The 20,381-nt window shown below is 42.8% G+C and overlaps 1 protein-coding gene across 1 annotated transcript in view; it reads left to right on the top strand.

The window, feature by feature from the left end:
- TMEM132B (transmembrane protein 132B) overlaps positions 1-20,381 on the top strand; it is a 255,895-nt gene that overhangs the window by 67,683 nt on the left and 167,831 nt on the right. The window contains exon 2 of the mRNA XM_069871351.1: positions 2,671-3,550. Within this exon, the coding sequence (XP_069727452.1) occupies positions 2,671-3,550 (880 nt within the window). The remainder of the gene's footprint in view (positions 1-2,670; positions 3,551-20,381) is intronic.

The following is a 20,381-nucleotide window of genomic DNA, read 5'->3' as shown; positions in this document are numbered from 1 at the left end:
CAACTGTAGTTTGGTTTATCTACAATTAATCCAGGAAGGTACTTGTCTGCATTTGGCTTTTCAGTGAAGGAACGCTGTCCTTCCCCTTGCTGCCCAGGCTTTCACAGGAGCAAAGTTCACTTCCAGTGACTGAGTTGTGCAATTGCACAACCGCATGGCAAGTGATGCCGTGCCAAGGTGCTCTATAAATAGAAGAGCAGTAATGGAGCTGCTCAAACATCCCTTGGTGACTTTGGTTCTAGAATTGGCATTGATCTTCTTTCTTCTCATCCTGCAACAAGCAGGATGAGGTTTGACCCACAGTGTGTTTCTCAAGTACTTTGTTACTCAGCGGTGGGATAAAAACACTGGGGCTCCTGGAGAGCAGCACAGCAAGCCGTAGTGGGGCATTGCCTGACCCTTGCTTAACAGTGATCACCAGCCTCTGCTCTTTGCCTCCATCCCTGTTGTAGGTTGCCTTGGGTTCCTTACCTGTGCAGCCTCCTGCCAACAGGCAGCGGTGTCCGTCTTTGCTATGCAGCACCTACTGCTTTCTATCATGTCTCTCAACTGTGCCTCCTGCCATTTAGAATGCTTGAAGCTTGGATAGCCCCTTGCCTGGAGAGACTACTTCTGTCTTCTTCCAGAACTGCTTATTACTACTCACACCCTATGACTTCCCACAGAGAACTGGGGTCTTCAGTTGCTGCATGCTGCAGGGAGTGTGCAAGCTGCCCATCGTTCACATCCAAATGAAGAGAGATGTGGAAGGGAAGGGCTCAATTTTCTCCACTAGAAAATTGGTTGTCCCCTATGTGATGTCCCATATGTGAGCTCTGCAAGCTGGCCCAGCTTGGTGCTCACATGGGAACACAGGAGAAAGTTTCTTATCGTCTGGATTTTTCTGCATTTCAGCTGGGTGCTCAGGTCTGTGGCTCCATGCAGTTGCAGGAAGGTATTGCCTGTGTTAGTTTGATACGAGAGATGCGCTGAAATGTTTAGGTGTGGGCACAAGAAGCAAGAGGATACCCAAGTGGGGTGATTGCCTGGCAGCTGCTCTGCAATTGCATTTGCTTGTGAAGCTGAGAGGAAAACCTAATCTGATCCCATGTGGAATAGTGGAGGAGGAGACTGTTGATAATGTATCCTGCTGATAACTTTTCTATTCCTTGGTATATTTTTGCATATTTACTTGCTCTGTCAAATAATATCCCAGTGGCTGCAGAGAAGCCTTGACACAATTAAACATACAGCAAAAATAAAGGCAGAAGTAATGTGATTAAATGGGAAGCATTTAAACAAGCGTAGATAATATCAAGGCATCGAAAGTAAATGAGCAGAATTTCAATTGAGAACAGAGTGGAGCGAAGTCAAATGGATGAGATTTGCCCTAGAATCTCTTTGATAAGTGTAGGCATTTAAAATGTACAACCTGAAAAAAATAGCTTAAATATTAGAGCTTTTATCTGGGCTCAATTGTGCTGTAAGTATCAGTCATCTGGCTTGTAACAGGTGTAATTGTTTGTGTGGTTGTTGTGTTGTGTATCTGCTCTCCACAGTCCTGCCAAATGGTAAAATCACCGCTAAGCTTCAGCAAGAGACAATAAGAGCTTTGACCTTAGGATCTGTCATTGTTCCTTTGTTATCTCTGCGCATTATGGAACTGCTTCATTTTAATTCATTTCGTTTCTGTTTATTTCTTCTCTGGCGGTCCCAGGAGCTTGCATTCACCAGCGTTTTGTTGGAACATATGAATTCTGAGTTTGAAAGACCCACTGTTTCTTTCTGGTAGAATCACAGCCCAGGTTGAATATATCTCACTATTAATTAGAGATCGGCCCAAACCAAAAATATCTGTTTGATCCCTCCCTCCCTCTGGAATCTTTTCTTGCCTGGGAAAAATTGCTCAGTGCTGACTGGAGGATTGACCATTGTGTTGCAGAGAAACTTTTGTGGCTTCCAAATGTGTTTCATTCTCTTCTAGAATTAAACCAAAAAAATCCTTCTGAGCATCTGCAAACCCTCTCATGTAAAGGATTTCGCCTCTCTCAAGTTCACTTTTGCCTATAAATCCATCCCACTGAGACCTCTGTCAAACCTCTTTTTTAGTGTGTGTGTGTGTGTAAGAGAGAGAAAAGTTTTGGTTCCAAGGGCACAAAGCCTTTATCAGTTTGCTGCTGACTTCTATCCTGGCAAAAGTGGGTTGGGAATGATGCAGATTTGCAGTCCCTCAGTTGCATTGTGTGTTAGCGATGTTAGACTAAAGGAAATGCTTTGTTTTACTGCTTACTAATATGCAATACACTGTTTTCTTACGTATATTGGAACACAGATGAAAAGAAATCATGTTTGATCTGATAATAAAACAACAAAACACGAATCATTAAAAGTTTTTAGAGCTTAGATGGGGATCTGGCCATCTAGTCTCCTCTAGAACTTGATGAATGACTTTCTGGTAGATATTAAATTGGGGAACGTGGAGAGAAACCTGTACAGCTGATGCAATGGGATGTTTTCAGTGTATGAGCTTTGAGCCAACGGTGTTATTCCATGGTACCTCTGTCAGATTGTTTTGTAATCGTGGCTAACAGTATTGATCTCTGGTAATGCATTGCTTTTGAGAAAAACTGAGGGGCATGCTAAGCAAACATTAGAGTTGTCTTTCTGTTTCCTTTTATCTTTGGCCTGCAGTGGTGGAGAGCCGAGGAGGGATCATGGACAGCATACAGAGATTTTCAAACCTGCCAACGTATCTCCCCGCGAGCTATCATATCTGCAATGCTGATGTTTTCTTCTTCCTCAAAGAAGCCAACCAGGATATCATGAGGAACTCCAGTTTGCAGACTAGGGTGGATTCATTCTATATATACAAAGCCAAACTGCCACCTGTCCTAAATGCCACGTATGGACCCTTTTCTGTTGAACAGGCTGTTCCCTTGGACCTCATGCTGACTTCGGCATCTTTTGGTTTCACAAATAAATTCACTTTTAATTGGAAATTAAAATCTCACATAATCGACAGCTCGATCTATTCCAACAAACCTAAAATACAAACCTTGTTCTATATTGCGGGGAAGGACTGGGATGACTATAATTCTGCAGAGAGGTTGCCTTGCGTGAAGATGTTTGCTTTTCTGGAGTCTAGAGAAGTTGTGGCCAGCTGTAGATTGACAGGCCATCTAGGATTATGTGTGGCGGAGCTGGAATTATCTCCTAGCTGGTTCAGCTCTCCTCCACCCCTGGTTTCAGAGGAAACAGCCTCCCTGGAAGGGATTACTGTGGAGCTCTTCTATAAGATTTATACAGCAGATGGGGAATGTTCTCCAGAGGATGCAAAATGGGAAAACAATATCCATGCAGGTCAAGATAATGAACATGAGGCTTTGTCAGCTATGGAGAGGATTGGTAGCATCATTGTTTACCCAAATCAAGACAAATTAAAACAGTCTTCACTGAGGCTAGATGAGAATATCGTTATCCGCTTACCACTCAACCCCGTCAGAGAAGGTGACGTGGTGACCTTTCATGTTTCCCTGGCTGATGACTCTCTAGCAGACCAGTTTGTATTAAGGTAAGAGATTTTTAAAGTGCTGTATGCTAAACAGTCTGCAAATAGGGACAAAACGATGTCAGATGTAGTTTCTTTGGTTACATTCAGTGTTTTCCTTAGAGAACTTAAGCTTTTCTTCTCCAACGGGGGAAAACTATAAATAGTCTTGAATTATCTATGTGGATGACACTTGTTGGAACATGGGAATAGATTTTAAAGTTTGAGCTATAAATGTTTACATCATTATTTTTTGTTTTAATTCTATTTTCTTCTACTCATAATTCTACCTCTTAAATTATGCTCCCATAAACCAGTCAGGGTAACTGCTGCGATTAATTTTGCTAGACAACTTGCATGTTTTCTACTTCTTTGGTGAAGCTTTCTCTCTTTTTATTATCTTTCCAGAGTATGCAGAATACATCTTGCACAGGTCATATGTGGTGAGGAACTATTTTGTTGCACTGTACAGAGGGTACAGGTGAGAGGCGAGAAAATGAAACTTGACTCAGCTTGTGCAGGAAGTGTTTGGCAGAGCCAGGGTTTTGACCCAAACTTTGCAAGTCGTCTTTGTTTTTTTTCTATAAGACACCCCAAGCTGCTTCAAGCTTTTGACTGCTTGTTGAGTGGCCCATTTTTATTTTAAGTTTTGAGACTTTCTGGTGACCTTTACTTGTGAATCTGCCTGTAATAGGAGAATTCAGGCATTTCTAACCACCCTGAGGGTTAGTGCTGCATATTTGTTATGTCCTTAGCTGTCAGACTCTTGGTTCAGAGCTGCATAGAGACCAAATTCAGAGAGAAATGTGAGCCAGACTGGGGGAATAAAAGGGCCAAAAGGTAATTGGAATGTGTCATGTGCTGTGAGGATGCGAGACGCTTGGGAAAGGAGTTGCAGCCCGTGCTAGCAGACCTCAAAACAGATTCATGCCTTACTTCTAACTTTTTGATCCGAAAACGATGGGAGCAGAACATGACAGAAGTGCACTTTGAGGACAGATGTTGAGAAAACAGACAGCAAACCTTATGCAGCACTTCCATATCATTCAACTTTTGCAAAATAGCACATGCATATTAATAAACTTACAGATTGCAGCATGAATCAGGACAAGTGGTTCATAGCGCAGTGCAGAGGCAGAGGGAAAGAAACGGTCCACAATATCGCAAGCCCATCCATCTACTCAGGGTGAGGGGGAAGCCTGTGATAAATATCACAGGGCTTAACCAGACTTTAAAAGGATAGGATCAGGAGGGGTCTTCCTTATAAACTCAACCTATTCTTGCCTTTACCTGGGTTTACTGGTTTTAATTTGTTAAATATGGTTTTGGCCAGCAGCCACCGTCAGTAGATGGACCACCCTCATAGAGCAGTCAGGTTTCAGCAGTTGCACATTGATCCTCGGTGCTATAGCAGAGAGATTATGGAATTTGCCTAAGGCTCTGCAAGGATTTAACATCAGCTCTTAATTCTCAGTTGTTTGTTCTCTTTGCCACAACATAGATAAAATTCCCTAGCTATTAGAGGCAACCTAAGATGAGGATATTTTACTTCCACTGGAATTTCTAAAAGAACATTTACCTTGGAACACATGGTGTGAGGGTAGAGGTTTGGTATTTCTGCTGTCCAGCAAAGCACCCAAAACTTTCTGCAGAGATTGTTTTGAAATACTGCCTTTCAAAAGCAAAATAATTTATGGAAGCACTGAGCACAGTAACTAATACGGGGTTTCAAGGAAGCAGGAACCAAGGGAGCCAGGGGCCTCCAAAGCGGGGAGCCCCAAGATGAGCCTCCAGATGTTTGGAGACACTCACTTCGTGCCTCTCTCCTGGCACGTGGGGCTTGCATCTCGGTGCTCCAGAGCTGCTGGGAAGGCAGTCAGATTTCCATAGGGATTTCCTCCTTTGAAAAGAGTGGAGAATTTGTTCATCTTCGTGAGATGTTTCTATTACAATAAATCATCATGTTTTAAATAGCCAGAAATATTTCCTTGGAAAATTCACGATCAGGTGTATGTAGTCTAGCCTGTCGGGTCTTTCATTTGGCTTTCCTTGCTTTGTGCTTTTTGTCACAGAAAACTGCAAGTGTTTTTATTTAACCTTTAGCTGAATGCTGAAAGTAAGAGGCAAAATGCAGTTCTGCTTATGGTTCCCTTGTCCTTCAGGATGGAGAGCACACCAGCAACTGTTGCTATGATTATTTCAAATGACATACGTGAGGCCTATGGAGAGGTTATTCAGTCTAAATTTACACAGTAGGCAGGGAATTATGCCGAGGGAAATACGATCACTATAGCGCCTGCATCTAGTTTACGCAGTTTGCCTCACAGGCTTTCTCTATTTTTCAGCTCCATGCTAATGTCTGTTTTTATATACAGAGAATTTCTGTGTGTTATAGTCAGAAAAAAATGCACTCAAGTGAATGTTTGCCTTGGGAAATATATTTTTCAGCCTAATGTAACTGATTGTTTTTAATCATATCTGTTAAGTGTAGTGGGGTGCATTCCAGTCTGGCTCATATGAGACAATAGGTCAAAATCAAGTCATTCTCAACCCAGTGTTTGATGCCAATGTTGAGCTCTGACAGTATGCAAAAGAACAGATATGCTTAATTTTCTGCACTTCATGCTGTGTTGTGTAGTATTTTATTTTATGTTGGATTTTGTTCTAGCAAAACTGACTTCAGTTTTCATATAAGAGCAGGTTCTTCCTTGTTTTGGTAAAATTTGGGATTCTTAACCAAGCTTGGAAACTGAAAAGCAATTGGAAACAGTTTCTTGATTCAGCAATGTGCTGCGTTGAAAGATACTCACTCGTTAAACCGCCGTCCTTCTACTCATATCACTTACAGGGTGATGTTGCAGGTTATATGTGAAGCTCGAGCCGTCCCTTCCAGCCCCTTTCATCGGTCAAAGTGGTTTTGCTCTGTTTAATCTATATCTTGGATGTTTGTTTTCATTTGATAACTAGAATTTAAGATTGAGTTGGAGCTCTCATTGTGCTGTGGTCTGGGGAATTTGTTTCTTTTCATAGTGCAATCCAGGCAGCGTGGCCTGGTGTAATTGAAGGACCCAGATATGTCAGGAGAAAGAATTTGGAGGCTAAGCGTGTACTTAATGCTTTTGCTGTGCCTGACAGTCATATTGCTTGCTTTGATGACAGCTGATCTATACACGTGCACAATGAAATCCTTATGACACTGGAGATTAATTTGTGGCCTTGCCAGTCTGGTCTGTACTGTAAAATTTACCGTCCGTGAACATAAATTTTGCCCATTATGTTAGGTGGGTTGCCACAAACCATAGTTTAATGATAAAGATGGGTGAAATGAGCTATGTTGCCATGATTAAACTTTTTTATGGGCTACCTAGTTTAAAAAAAAAGTGGGGAAAATGAAGTATAGCTCTGAGAATCCAGCACTGTCACACATTTTCAGGCACTTTTTGTCTTTCAATGCACAGGAGTGTCTCTGTTACCTTGTTTACCGACAAATGCAGATCACAGAATCGTAGAATAGTTTGGGGTGGAAGAGACCTTAAAAATCATCTAGTTCAAATCCCCCTGCCACGGGCAGGGACACCTCCCACCAGTCCAGGCTGCCCAAGGCCCCTCCAGCCTGGCCTTGAACCCCTCCAGGGATGGGGCAGCCACAGCTTCCCTGGGCAACCTGGGCCAGGGCCTCATCACCCTCATGGTGAAGAAATTCCTCCTTATGTCTAGTCTAAATCTGCCCCTCTCCAGATTATACTCATTGCCCCTCATCCTATCACTACAAGACTTTGTAAAAAGGCCCTTCCCAGCTTTCTTGTAGCCCCTTCAGGTACTGGAAGGTCGCCATAAGGTCTCCTTGGAGCCTTCCCTTCTCCAGGCTAACAACCCCAACTCTCTCAGCCTGTTCTCGTAACAGAGGTGCTTCAGCCCTCGGATCTTCTTTGTGGCCTCATCTGGACCCGTTCCAGCAGTTCCATGTCCTTCTTAGGTTGAGGATTCCAGAAATGGACACAATACTCCAGACGAGGTCTCACAAGAGAGGAATAGAGGGGCAGAATCCCCTCCCTCGCCCTGCTGGAACTCGCCACACTGCTTTTGGTGCAGCCCAGGACATGATTGGCCTTCTGGGCTGCGAGCACACACTGCCGGCTCATGTCAAGCTTCTCATCAATTGGCACCCCAAGTCCTTCTCCACAGGCTGCTCTCAATTACATCATCCCCCATATTGTATTGAAAACAGAGATTGCCCTGACCCAGGTATAGGACCTTGCACTTGGCCTTGTTGAACCTCATGAGATTCACACAGCCCCACATCTCCAGCCTGCCCAGGTCCCTCAGGATGACATCCTGTCCTTCTGGTTTGGCAACTGCACCACTCAGCTTGGTGTCATCTGAGTGCTGTAGTTGCCACACATTTACTATGAAACATGGTAATTGAAGCGTAGTAAATGATGAAAGATGGAAATCATGACTAAAGAAGGGGTAACACAAACTTTTGTCCTATTTACAAACAGAAGAATTCTCTCTATACAGGTGGAGGAGTTGTGAAAAGGAGACAGGAGAAAACAGTTCTTGCTTAACTGGAAGGATGGAAAACTCATCCAATAACACTGGGAATAGCTTGCATGTATTTTGTGGTGTATATTGTCATTTATCTTCAATCTGAGACTCAAAGGGTATATTTAGAAGAAAAATGGGGGTCAGTTTGTTCAGCAGGAAAATGCTTAAGGAATAAACGGACAATCACCCCTTGCTAGTAGGAAAGAAACAAGGACACTCTCTATAAATAAATGGCAGAGTTCTGACCTGTTTTCCAAGTCTCTCCATTCAAACCACCAGTGAGGATGTGCTGGTAATGAAGCCTGAGCACTAACAGCAATTTGTTGAATCCCAGACAAAAAGTGGGTTTGTCGGCATTCGTTACACATCCCTAACATGAACGACCCATCCTTTTATGCCCGATTGGAATAGAAACAGAGACTGGAGATATTCCAGGAATAACAGTAAAGGGCTGAAACCAGGTAATGAATCCCACGTCGGAGAAATAAAAGCAGCTGCGGTTGGGATGCAGCCCTCTGTCTGGAGAGGGATGGCAGGACCATGCAAAGAAATCTTGCTGTCATTCGGTGCCTAGGCAACCTCAGGGAAAAGGATTATCTGCTTCTCCCTGCCACGCTCCACATATTGCAGGGCAAAGATTACTTTTTGATTTTTGGATGAACCAGTACAAGGTGTGATACATGCCAGTTGGCTTTTACTGATTATTCTCACTAGGAAAAATGATATTGAGGATTTATATTAATAAACATATATCCATATGGAGGAGGTTATGTCTCCTGCTGAGGAATAAAAGTTGCACAGGCCATTAAAACTGACTTACAAGGCTTCTGCGTTAATAATGAAAGATCTGTAGAAGTCTGAGCAGTCGTCTAGAAGGCCAGAAAAAGATCATTAAGAGGATGTCTCCTGCCAATAGCAGCCAAGAGCAAACAAAGGAAAGAAAACAGAAGGTTTTAGATCTGGAAATGCATAGAAAATGAGAGAATACAGACTGTGGGGAATGAAGCCTGGCTGTGTGTGTGGAGGAGGCTCCACGTGGCCTTCATCTCCTGTAACCAAGCTGGTATGAATGGGGAAGCGGGGCAGGATTATTACTGGCAAGAGAAATAAATGTTTAACTGAAGTGTCATTTTAGGATGAAAATTCACCAGAAGTGAAAATGTTGAGAAAGGAAAAAATATACTTCTGAAATCAATCAGAAATGCTAGCTTAGATTTATAAATAATTACTAAATTAAAGCATTACTGTCAACTTGGGAATTATTTATTTTAATAAACTCAAAGCGAGTATTTGGATTTGTTACTTCTCTCTTTTCTCTGAATGTACATTGAACTAAAAGTAAAATATAAAATAGTAATATGTCATACTAATAAAAAACTTCAAGCCCTGGCATGTCTGGAAGTGCCAGAGATGTCTGTGCAACCTTAACTCAGTTCCCATGTATGTACACATTATAATGTGTTCCTCAAAGACAAATTCACACTCTTTTTTTCCAATTTTCCTTCTTCATTTGATGCATACATTGCGTTCCTGCTCTTTTCTTTTCATCACTGAAGGAGAAAGGGAGTAGCATCTTTTCAGGACACTCCTGCAAAGGCTGGGGGACCTGTCGCCAGAATTTTTCTTAGCCTGGATAAACCATTTCTACAAATTCTCTTTCAGAAAGGGTTGAACCATTCTTTTGTTTTACTTATTTCTATTTGAGACAGGCACGTGGCACAGAAAAAACGGCTTCAGCTGTTGGAAGCCTGGCATGATGGTACAGAGTTATAAATTTCGCAAGGATGTTGTATGAAATAGTTAGACCTGAATCTCTGTTGACTGAAGTGAGAAAGGCATCTTCCCTGGGTACCTGCAGGCAGAGTGTGTCTGTGTTGCACCCAGGTGCATGATCCAACCTGCCTGGGAAGTAGTAGTACTACACTGCCAGGTTTTCTCTCCATTTCATGTGCTTTAAGATAACCTTCTCTGCCCCAGCCACACTGGCGGGGGAGAAGAAAAGAAATCACACCCTCAAAAACAGTTAAAAATGACAAAAAAAATATAGCTCCTTCCTAGAGCTTGAGCAGTCCTAAAAGCTTGAAACCCAATGGATATCCGACAGTGAATAAATGACCCAGTGAATCCTGAAAGACCCTGCAAGACTACAGTCAATAAAGCTTTTTAATGGAATTTTAGATAAAGGTCAACTATCTGCTACAATAATCAGCTGTCTGCGATCACTCTTCACAGGAATAAAACAGGCAGAGGAGCAGCCCCACGTGACAGTAAGAAGCTCTTGTTACTTGTTGGATATTGGCTTTGAAGCACTTCCAGACGGGATCGCAGCTTTGTGATGATAAAATGCTTTCTTTTCTTTTTTTTTTTTTTTTTATTGAGATGTTTTCTGGCGACGACTTCTATCACCCTGCAAAAGGGGTTCTGAATGTGCTGCTTTGTCCAGAAAAAAAGCTGCCCATTGCTGTGGTGTTAATAAGGTGTTGCTGAGGCAGAAGGGGATGAGATGGGGGTGGGGGGCTGAGTTTGGGTGTTTGGTAAGCGTCCCTGCTGTCTGCCCCTTCCCTTGCCCATGGCAGCCCTGGCTTGGGATTATCCCTTCTCCCACAGGAGCAGGGAAATATTTACAAGAGTTGGAGGAGAGGGGCTGACCAAAATGCAGTATTAGATTAATTAAAAATATCCAACCCGTGTGTATATTTTGCCAGGGTGTTTTTCACTGAGAAGGCGAATAGTTTCACTGCTTGTTATTATTAACAGTTCAAGAATATTTTGTGTGTGTGGTGGAGGAACACTGAGTACAGCTGGAATGAAACAAGGACCCACTTCCCATTGGCAAAGCTGTTTGACTTACCTTGAAACCCCACTTTTCCTTCTATTTGAGTCCTGCCAGCAGCATTACTGCCTCATTCATCTGCCCATCTGCATCTATTAGTGCTAAGGGATGTGGTGATGTTTTATGCAAATTAATTTGCTGTATCTCATATTCAGAAACCAAATGAGGGGAGGAGGGATGAGGGATAAGTTGGTTGGTGTGTGAGCAGGCACCTCATCTCTGCAGTGCTGAACTACAAGTGGGAAAGCAGTGCTGTGTGTAACTGGTGGCAGTGCATCGTTTGACACATCAGATCATTTTGCATGTGTATGACAAATAGGGTTTATAATAGGAGCCCTGACAACATCTTGTCTGCCAGCATGTTAGCAGACACTGCTATACTCTGCAAACGGAGATGATGTGAAAAGCATTTCTTGTGGATTTGGAAGGTGCCAATATGCCATGTGACTTGACACAAACTCAGCCTTGTTGATGGTAATGGAAAGAGATTTTACATTTTTAAATGGTTCGGGTTCTACAAGCTTGTTCCTAGGCTGATCCCCATCTCGGAGAGCTTCGACATGACAGCTCCTGCTAATTAACTCCAGGCAGCTCCTGCAAACCTCGGTGCTTGCTTCAGGGCTGGGCGCGGATCTGCAGAGCACTGTCAGCAGATGTGGCGTGGTCATGCTGAGAGCAGGGTACAAGCTGTGGTTGAAGAGCTTGTGATGCAGTCTGTGCCTGGGAAAGAGGCAAGCAGATTTTGGAGGAGACCACTGTTAAAAGACCACTAAACCCACCACTTAGTTTATTGCATCTGCTGTGCAACGTGAAGGTGTGCTGGGTGGAGGTCCCACTTGGATGAGGAGCTGCGTCTAAGGGGCTGACAAAGGTTCAGCTTCTCTGGTCTTCTCTAGGTCTTACTTTTGCTGGGGGCTATCCTGTCTGTAGTTACTGCCTTGCAGGAAGGGACACGTGTTTTACCTCTGTTGTGATTAACGTTGGTATAGATATGAAATGGGAAGGGAAAGCTACCAAAGATGGAATTAGGAGTTGAGTTTTGCCTGTGAGCACCTGGCTGTGAGTTCAGTTAATGAACACAAAGTTGCCTTCAGGTGACAAAACTGCTTAAATATGCAGTGTCACAAAGGGTAATTTGAGAAAGACAGCTGCAAGATGAACATCTCCTTCTCCTTTTTTTTTTTTTCAGTCCTTTTTCTTGGGTTGGGAGCACAGGTCAGAAAAGGTTCCTGTCTTTGAGTGATCATTTCAGGTTTCAGGACACACTGTGGCTTTTTGCAAACTGTGTGTCCTAGTGAGTCAGTCCTTGGCGGGGAGCTTGGCGGGGGTCTTTGTTTTGGACAATATGCTGAGTGGTCCCTGCTTTGTGCTGCCAGACAATGATGGCATTGATCAGCTTCTTGTACAGCTCTTCATTAGCTGGCACTGCAGTAAATCACGGTCTTGTTTAAACAAGTCAGACACAACAGTGGTTTAGTAGTTGATGAAGTTACTTCTAGTGTGTAATGAATAGCATTCAAAGAAATGTATAAAAATATGTCTACTTTGAAATTTAGTTTGTGTCTTAGATAAATGTTTCAGGCTGTACATTGCTGTCATTTTATCCCAGTGAAAATCAGATTACTGTCCCATGGAGCTGATAAAGTATTGCTTAGAGCGAGCACATTGATCTCAATTTCTTCATATTCGCACTGATGCAACAGAGTTGTTTTTGTCCTTGTGCTTACCCATAAGTTTTTGCATGGTCTGAAACAAGAAGGCCAGTGTGATGTTTAGCTGACAGCTTTGTGGAGGTAGGACTGGCAGAAAGAGCAGGATACAGAATATTGCAAGAAAATTGTGAACGGATCTTCTTGTTTTAGGTGCTCCTACTGTCCCCCTGCCCCCCCGCAATTAATGTCAGGAAAGAAAGAAGAAGAAAAAAATGTTGTTTTGGAGGAAGCAGAGCAGGGACTTGCCTATTGTGTGAGGTATTTAGTGCTTCACATAGCTGCAGTGCATGCCTTGGATGCTGTACTTGGCCAGGGTATGAAAGAAATCATATTAACAAAGTTATTGAATCCCAGATGAATCAAAAGAGCTGCAGGAGAAGAAAACAGTGACAAATGAGTCTGCCATCCCGAGGCACAGTAAATGGTGCTTACGGTTAAAGCTATTTCACTTCTTGCACCATTTGGCTGCAAGCCCTCCAACGTTGTGTGGGCACAGGGGAGCGGGACAGCATGGGGAAGGTGATGCTCCATGCCAGCAGAGCTGCAGAAGACCCCCATGCAGTGGGGCCAGTGTTGCTTTACGTGAGGGTACAGTAGCGATAGCTGCTCTTGAGCTTCCCAGAGCCCAGGGAAGTGCTCCTGCATGGTGGAGTTCGTCTCTCATCTACCCCGAGCTTTCAGTCTGCCCCTGCCCTGAGCAGTGCTGGGCGTCATTGCCCTGGGTGGAGCAGTCCCTCATCCTCTATTGGGAGTTCCATACGACTACACAAGGAGAAAACAGCTCTAAAATCCATTCCCCTTAAGATCTCTGTGGAGATGCTGTGGATATTCCCAGCAGGGGAGGAACTGGTCAGAGCAGCAGTAGTTCCAGAGGTATCGCAATGAGGAAGATGCTGCTGGGAGAGCTGTCTTCAAGCAGCTCCATGTCTGTGGGGCAAAGTTGTCACCCTTATCGCTCTGAGCCATCAGGCATGGATCCAGGAGGTCTCCCTCTGCTCCTAGGACCAAAATACACCTTCTTCCCCCTTCTACATCCTTTCTAAAAAAATTCCTGCCAAGTGAACTTTCTCAGTTGCCTTTTTTCTCACTGTGCGGCCCAAGCTTTTGTGATATTAATGAAGGAGTCTTCAAATGCATTTTCACTGAATCTCTGTGTCTAATTGTGCTGTTCCTAGAAGACAGCAAGTGGGAAAGGAAGAGAAGCAGAAGTGTGGGATAGATGGTGCCTTGTTCATGGGTTTTCTAAGCATTTGCTCAAGTTAATGAGAGTTTGGGCAAGAAATGTGCCAAGTGGCCACAGGAAGCACACGTATGAGTGCTTTGTTGCAGATCCCTGATGGAAGATGGTGATAAAATGCTCCAAGTGATACTTCAGGAAAGTCTGAAAAGTTTGTCCTGTCCCAGGAGAAGGGGTAGCAGACTGTGAGAATCTGGACCAGAATCCAAATAAATCGTGAGTTTTGGATTGGTTTGGATCTGGGAGTTTGGCTCTGGCCCATCTCTAATTTAATTTGCCTGGCCAGAGTCTTCTCTTACAGAAAAAAGAGGGGTGATTTAATTGACTTCCGTAGAATTGTTAGGATTTGTGCCAGTAAAACTATTTGAATTCGGTTGCATGCACCAGCGTTCTGGGTATGTATTTCTAAAGATTACTGGGAAATTTGTTAGGGGCAGTAGTAACCCTGAGTGGGCGGGTAGTTAAGACACAGGTGGATAGGGAATGGTCGTGTTCTGGGTACTGTTTTTAATGATACACAATAACACTAGTACTACAGCCTTAATTATGGTATTTCCTGCTATTATTTCCATAATGTGGCATAAGTACCTGTGCTTTTCAGCTAAGATGATTTTTGACTCACTTGCCAGAGCTAATAACCCTTTAAAAATAATTTAAACCTTTTCAGAAGTATTTCACTGATGCTCTTGGGACTAGTAGTCCTTTATTTGCTACGGAGCAGATACAGAATGACTAGGACAGTGGACTCCCTCAAACATCAACCTTATGTGAGATGTAGTGATTACAGCAATTAAATCCTCTTTGCCAAGGCAACCAGGGCTTTATTTCAAACTGAAGTTAGGTTTTTTTCCCCCAAATTAATCTCTCTGGCATACATTATTCATTTTTCTTTGGAACATTTATTCTGTATGAATTGCATGAGCTCAAATTCAGTATTATTATTTATTAATTGTTGCATTGAGGTAACGTCTAGGACAGGCTGCCTTAAGGGGTCAGAGAGCGCAGAGTTCCCCTGGGCAGCCGGAAGCCAAACAATACCATAACCCTTGTCTTGGGGTAAGAGCTGAAGACTTCACAGGATTTCTAGAACAGCTTGTGAAGAGTTTGCATTTGCTTTTTGCTTGACTCCATAACCCATACCAAGGAAGTCTGGAGCATCTTAGTTGAATGAATCTTACGCCAGTACAGTTTTGACAATACTCTTAAAATTATTTACTTAAGTATTTGGAAAAAAAAGAAAAAAAAAAGTAGGTCATGTCAGCTTAGTCTTTCCAAGTCCAACCTTATGTGGGTGACTTGAACACTGAACTTATCACTGTGTCTCTTGCTTGGAGACAAAAGGTCAGTGATTAGAAATTGTGGTTAAGATGGAACATTTTCTTCAGTAATTTTGGAAATTCCAGCTTAGTTTGTATTTTGATTTATTTTTTTTAAAGAAAAAAATGTTAAAGGAGTGCCTGTAACCCTTGCCTTGAATGTGCTATACCTCTATTTTAAGGTTGAGTTCATTGTCTATTTCTGCTATTATATAAATATCATCTAGATTGACAAGAAAACTAAAATAATTCTGTTTCAATCTGTGCTGCTCTCCTAAGAAATCTACATTCATTATTCCTGGGATGACTGAAAGATTTACAATAGTTTATAATCTGGTATTATTTCATTCTTCTTCTTGGTATTATTAATCACCTTGTCATAAAATGTCAGGAGAACTTTGTTCAGCTTGCATGATTTGGGCTGAGAAAGCCATACTTTAATATTAATGTTTCTTAGGAAATTGAGTAGATCTCTTTGCATCCTGGGAACCATAAAATGGATGAATGATGTCCTTTGACTAGACATTAGATGCTTACAGGGTGCTCAAGATGAAGAATGGCTGAAAGAAACCTGCAGCTGTACCACCTTGGGAAGAAAAATGACTGTGCAAAGCAGATCTGGTTCAGGTCAATATTTAGTTGTAGACATCTGAAATCACCAGTACTATGGAGGCTGGTGTTTGTGGTTGGTCCTTCTCCGTGTCAGTGCCTGGTGGCTGTCCTGTTGTGGCTGTGTTGATGGTGTTCTCTCGTTGGCGACATGAAACCCAGGTCCCAATTATTTGGTCATTTAACGATTCTGGGTTGCATTTCACAAGCCCAGAGGCAGTCAACCAGGATTCTGGCTGGGTTTCAGCTTCAGTAATTACAACGTGCCAGTGCAGGTTCTCTCTGCCTCTTAAATCACAGTCGATATTTTTCACTTTCTTTGCTAAACTGCTGTGTCCCTCGTGCTGTTGTTGGTGATAATAGTTCTAATGCTTAGCCTATTTATGTAACATTATTTTATCTGTTACGTGACATGGTGTTTTTACAAGAAGCGTCTGTCATTCCTTTTATTTTACAAATTACTATCTTTATTGCTCACGTTCCAGTGATACACCTCAAATACAAGAAGCTTTCTGAAAGAAGGGAAGACAATGCCCCTTCTGTGCCCAAACTGTTATTTTTGACTGAAAGCAATGAGCCAAGGGGACATTCCTGCCCTTTTCTTCAGCTCTTTTTCCAAGGCAAATGTATTTGGGATGGGCAAAAGCGTACCAAACACACGGTTGGCAAGTTTATTGGACCTGGAGATTCCATCCTGTGCTGTCACCCAAACACTGATGCCCAGTCCATCTTCCCTGGGGCTCTGCCCCTCCATTTACCCCTTGGAAGCCCTCGCTTTTCCCAGCCCATCTGTAGCCCCTCCATCCCTGGTCTACGCGCAGGTTAGATTCAGGAGGACTGTGCAGGCTTGGATCTGTACACAGGCCAGGAGAGGGCAGAGTGGAATTGCGTCTGGCTTGTGTCTGAAGCAGAAAACCCAGGCAAAAGTCAACAGCAGGTCGGGAGGGGAATAATTTTGGGCAAGGATGTGACTTGGTGCTGGCGCAGGTGTGCTGGCTGGGATGGGGAAGCCGCTTCACCGAGTGCGGTTCCGGTGATTGGACTCAACGTGTCACCTCAAAAATATTTCTGTGAGGGGAGATTTAACGCCTTGTTCACCCAGTGGTGCCTCTGCAGAAGGCTTCCCCAGGAATGATTTTTTACCGAGGAGGAGCAGGTCTCTGCTGGGGTGTCCTCAGCACGCCCTGGAGTGCTCCCAGGCAGCAGATGATGGCTGTGTGCTCACATATGAACCTTGCTACCCAAAATCAAAATGCATGCAGTGTGTGTTTGCTTCCTCCCCCTTTAAATGATTTCCGAAAGCTGTGCATTTTCTTTTTATGAATGCACTGCACTCCTTGTGTGCGCTGGATGTTACAAATACACTTAATAAAGCAAACTTCCCAGCTGGTCTGTAGGTTAAACGAGCTTGTCTCTCTGCAAAGCAACTTTCTCTTTGGGCTTGAAAAACAATGGAAGTGTAGTTAATGTTCAGCCTGACAGAGTCTTAGCAAACATATTAAGGGCTTCATTTAATAAAATCATATTTCACTTTCATAGACAAGAGGCAGAATAGTGTTGAGTCTTTTTAATGAATAAAGTCCTTAGTAAGGCACTTGCAATCTTTCTTTATGTGAGGCTCATTCTTTGTTGTTTTTTTTTTTTTTATTTTATTTTAGGGGCCAGGGAGATTTAGTGCAGCATTTTCTAAATTGCGTCAGGCTTCCTTTGGAGCAGAATGGAAAGGGAAATGTATCTTAATGTTAAACAGACGTGAAACAAGAATGTGGTTTTTCCCAAAAGGAAAGTTAAATATTTGCAAGAAAAATGTTCTTCACAGAAGTTTCAATTCTGTTAAAAACACATTTACTGTCAGAAAATAATGGTGCTGGATGAGCTCTAATAATAAACCAATTTGTGTGTACCACAGGAGTGGACTTTTTCAGTCTTTTGTTATAAGTCATGCTGAAAGGGCTGCCACTGTGAATAACTGCATTGAAATACAACTGGGGAAAAATTCATCATGTGACTTATTATGAAAATGTTGCTTTTTACTCCATTCAATGATGTTTGAGGAGCTCCATGTATTTTTCTCTCAGATTTTTTCTTTTCTTTTTTTTTTTAAATTCTTTTTTCTTAAATACTCTCTCTGCACAGTGCCTTGATTGTACCACGCACAGACCATGGAAGAACAAACTCCTGATTTCTGGGTAACTGGGCTGCTACAGCTAACGAATAACATTAATGGGCTGGGTGTGAGCTGCTTTCCCAGGGCACTGGAGTTGCACAGCTCTCTCCTTTCCTTCATTGATCCAATTTGTTGAGATCAGCAGGTGCAGCAAAGCATGCAAATTTAAAATTTGCTTTGAGGAGAACTGAGTGGCATTTTTCCCCGAAACGAGCTGTTTCTCTGAACATTTCTGCCAGCTAGCTTGCTTGGGAGAATATTTGTAGAAACTGAATGCAAAAGTGGTTACAAACGCAGCCAAATTGAATACATTTACAGATGTAAAAGGCTTGGCTTTTTTTTTAGGCTTCAAAACTCTTTGGGGTGAGGACTGTCACTATGTGTAGATTTATAGCGTCTTAGATAATAGGTCCCCAGACACATAGGTCTTCTGGTGCCACTGCAGTCTGATGGGTTTAGTAACAGTGATGGTGAGAATGCTGGTCCCATCCAGCTCAGAGACCTGAAGGTTTCTAGGCAGCACAGGTACCTTTTATCCTCTCTGGTCCAGAGTCAGTCATGCTTGATAACAGTGTGAAAATTGGATTTGTCAACTAGTAATCCCTCAGTGATCGATAATTAGTTGTAATTATGCACTGTTTAAGTGCTATGGCGAGAAATTGAAGTTTGTAGCCGGAGGAGGAAATGAAGAATGGCAGGTACACTGAGCCATTTGGTGTAAGAGAAATTCATTTAAAGAACTGAATTTGCACAAAAAATGGTGAGTTAAGCTGTCTTCTATAGCTGGGCCATGTCACACAGCTGTAGGAATAGGAGTGTTCAGGCTAGGCAGGCTAATATTGAGCTTGCTGATCATAAAGCATCACAACTCGAACAAGGAGATTTACTTTTGATTTGTAATCTCCAAAAAATATGCCCAGTGTGAAATGTCATGAACAAGCAAAGCCAAGCCCTATTTGTGAGGAAATACCCTTTGAAACTTCTACTGTGTTTATAATCAAAGATCCTCCCCTACCCTGGTTTAAATTTTTGTTGAAATATATGTGCTAGGGGAAACTGAACTCACTACTTGCATACTTACTCATGGGACTATGCCATCCTTTTGCACTCTCTCTGAAAAGGTGCAAGCATAGACACATGATTTGGCTTTGGATGGAGGAAGACAAGTCTTTGTTCCCTCCTCTTTGCTTCATTTTCTGCTCAAAAAATCACAACCAATCAGATTTCCAGATGGACAGAGATATTATTCCAGCTGTGTCTATGGAGGCTACGAAAAGGCAGTTGTGTGTCCTAGGATTTCTGCATACACTTTGAAGTTAACTCCACCACTGGTAACTCTTTCCAGTCAAGAAGAGTCAAAAGGCCAGAGAGACTCTTTGTTTTTCTCTATAATCATGGGTGATTTCCACTACCTCATATGTCTGATGGTCACTCGCTAAATAGACATGCTAAATGAAACTGTTCAGAGGCAATGCCTATAAACTGGAGAGGGGCAGATTTAGGCTAGACATAAGGAGGAATTTCTTCACCATGAGAGTGATGAGGCCCTGGCCCAGGTTGCCCAGGGAAGCTGTGGCTGCCCCATCCCTGGAGGCGTTCAAGGCCAGGTTGGATGGGCCTTGGGCAGCCTGGACTGGTGGGAGGTGTCCCTGCCCATGGCAGGGGGGCTGGAACTGGATGATCTTTAATGTCCCTTCCAACCTAAACTATCCTATGATTTTATGATTCTGTTTAACTGCAGGAGATGGGAGTGAAATAGCTGGAGCCACTATTACCCAGTGGTATGTGAGAAAGAGCTAGCAAAATTTATGGTTTCTAAAGGACCAGTGTATTTTTAAGCTTCTTGTATTCCTACACTTCACAGCCAAGATTAGCAGGTTGTTGATAGCTGCGTGATATATTTGCCGTCACCTGGCTGGAGTCCGAAGCAAGTGATAAATTTTTAGTTTGAATGAGCTTGTGTGATGTGCAATGACAGATATATTTTTGTTACTACAAGTATGTAGCATGTGCTATGGTTGGAGATTTTGGTGCTATTCTTGGTGTGGCCTTGAGTGATTTGCTTGCTTCCCCTATACTCCTGTTTCACCATCCAAGAAAAGATGGAGAAAATGACATATTCCTCATTCACTGTGATGGCTCATTCTTTTTCTGGGATGCTGGAGCCTGACACAGGCTCATATCATTTTCACTAAGTTCGGCACAGACTGTCTGCTGGCAGGAAGCAGTAAGCTCTGCAGAAAAGAATTCAACGTTTCCAGTTGCTGTTACTGAATTTCATGTATTTTGGGTGTAAGTCACATGAGCGCAGATTAAAAATCGTGGAGTGTTTTTGGAGTGATATTCCTGTGTTCTGGGAAGATTCACAGATTACAGATTCAATATGGGAGAAGGGACCTTGTGAATCAGTTTTGCCCTTATGTGATTGAACAC

Source organism: Phaenicophaeus curvirostris, chromosome 17 (genome assembly GCF_032191515.1).
Source record: "Phaenicophaeus curvirostris isolate KB17595 chromosome 17, BPBGC_Pcur_1.0, whole genome shotgun sequence".
Taxonomy (NCBI): domain Eukaryota; kingdom Metazoa; phylum Chordata; class Aves; order Cuculiformes; family Cuculidae; genus Phaenicophaeus; species Phaenicophaeus curvirostris.
Note: the sequence above shows the minus strand (reverse complement) of the source record. Positions and strands in the feature narration are given on the sequence as shown.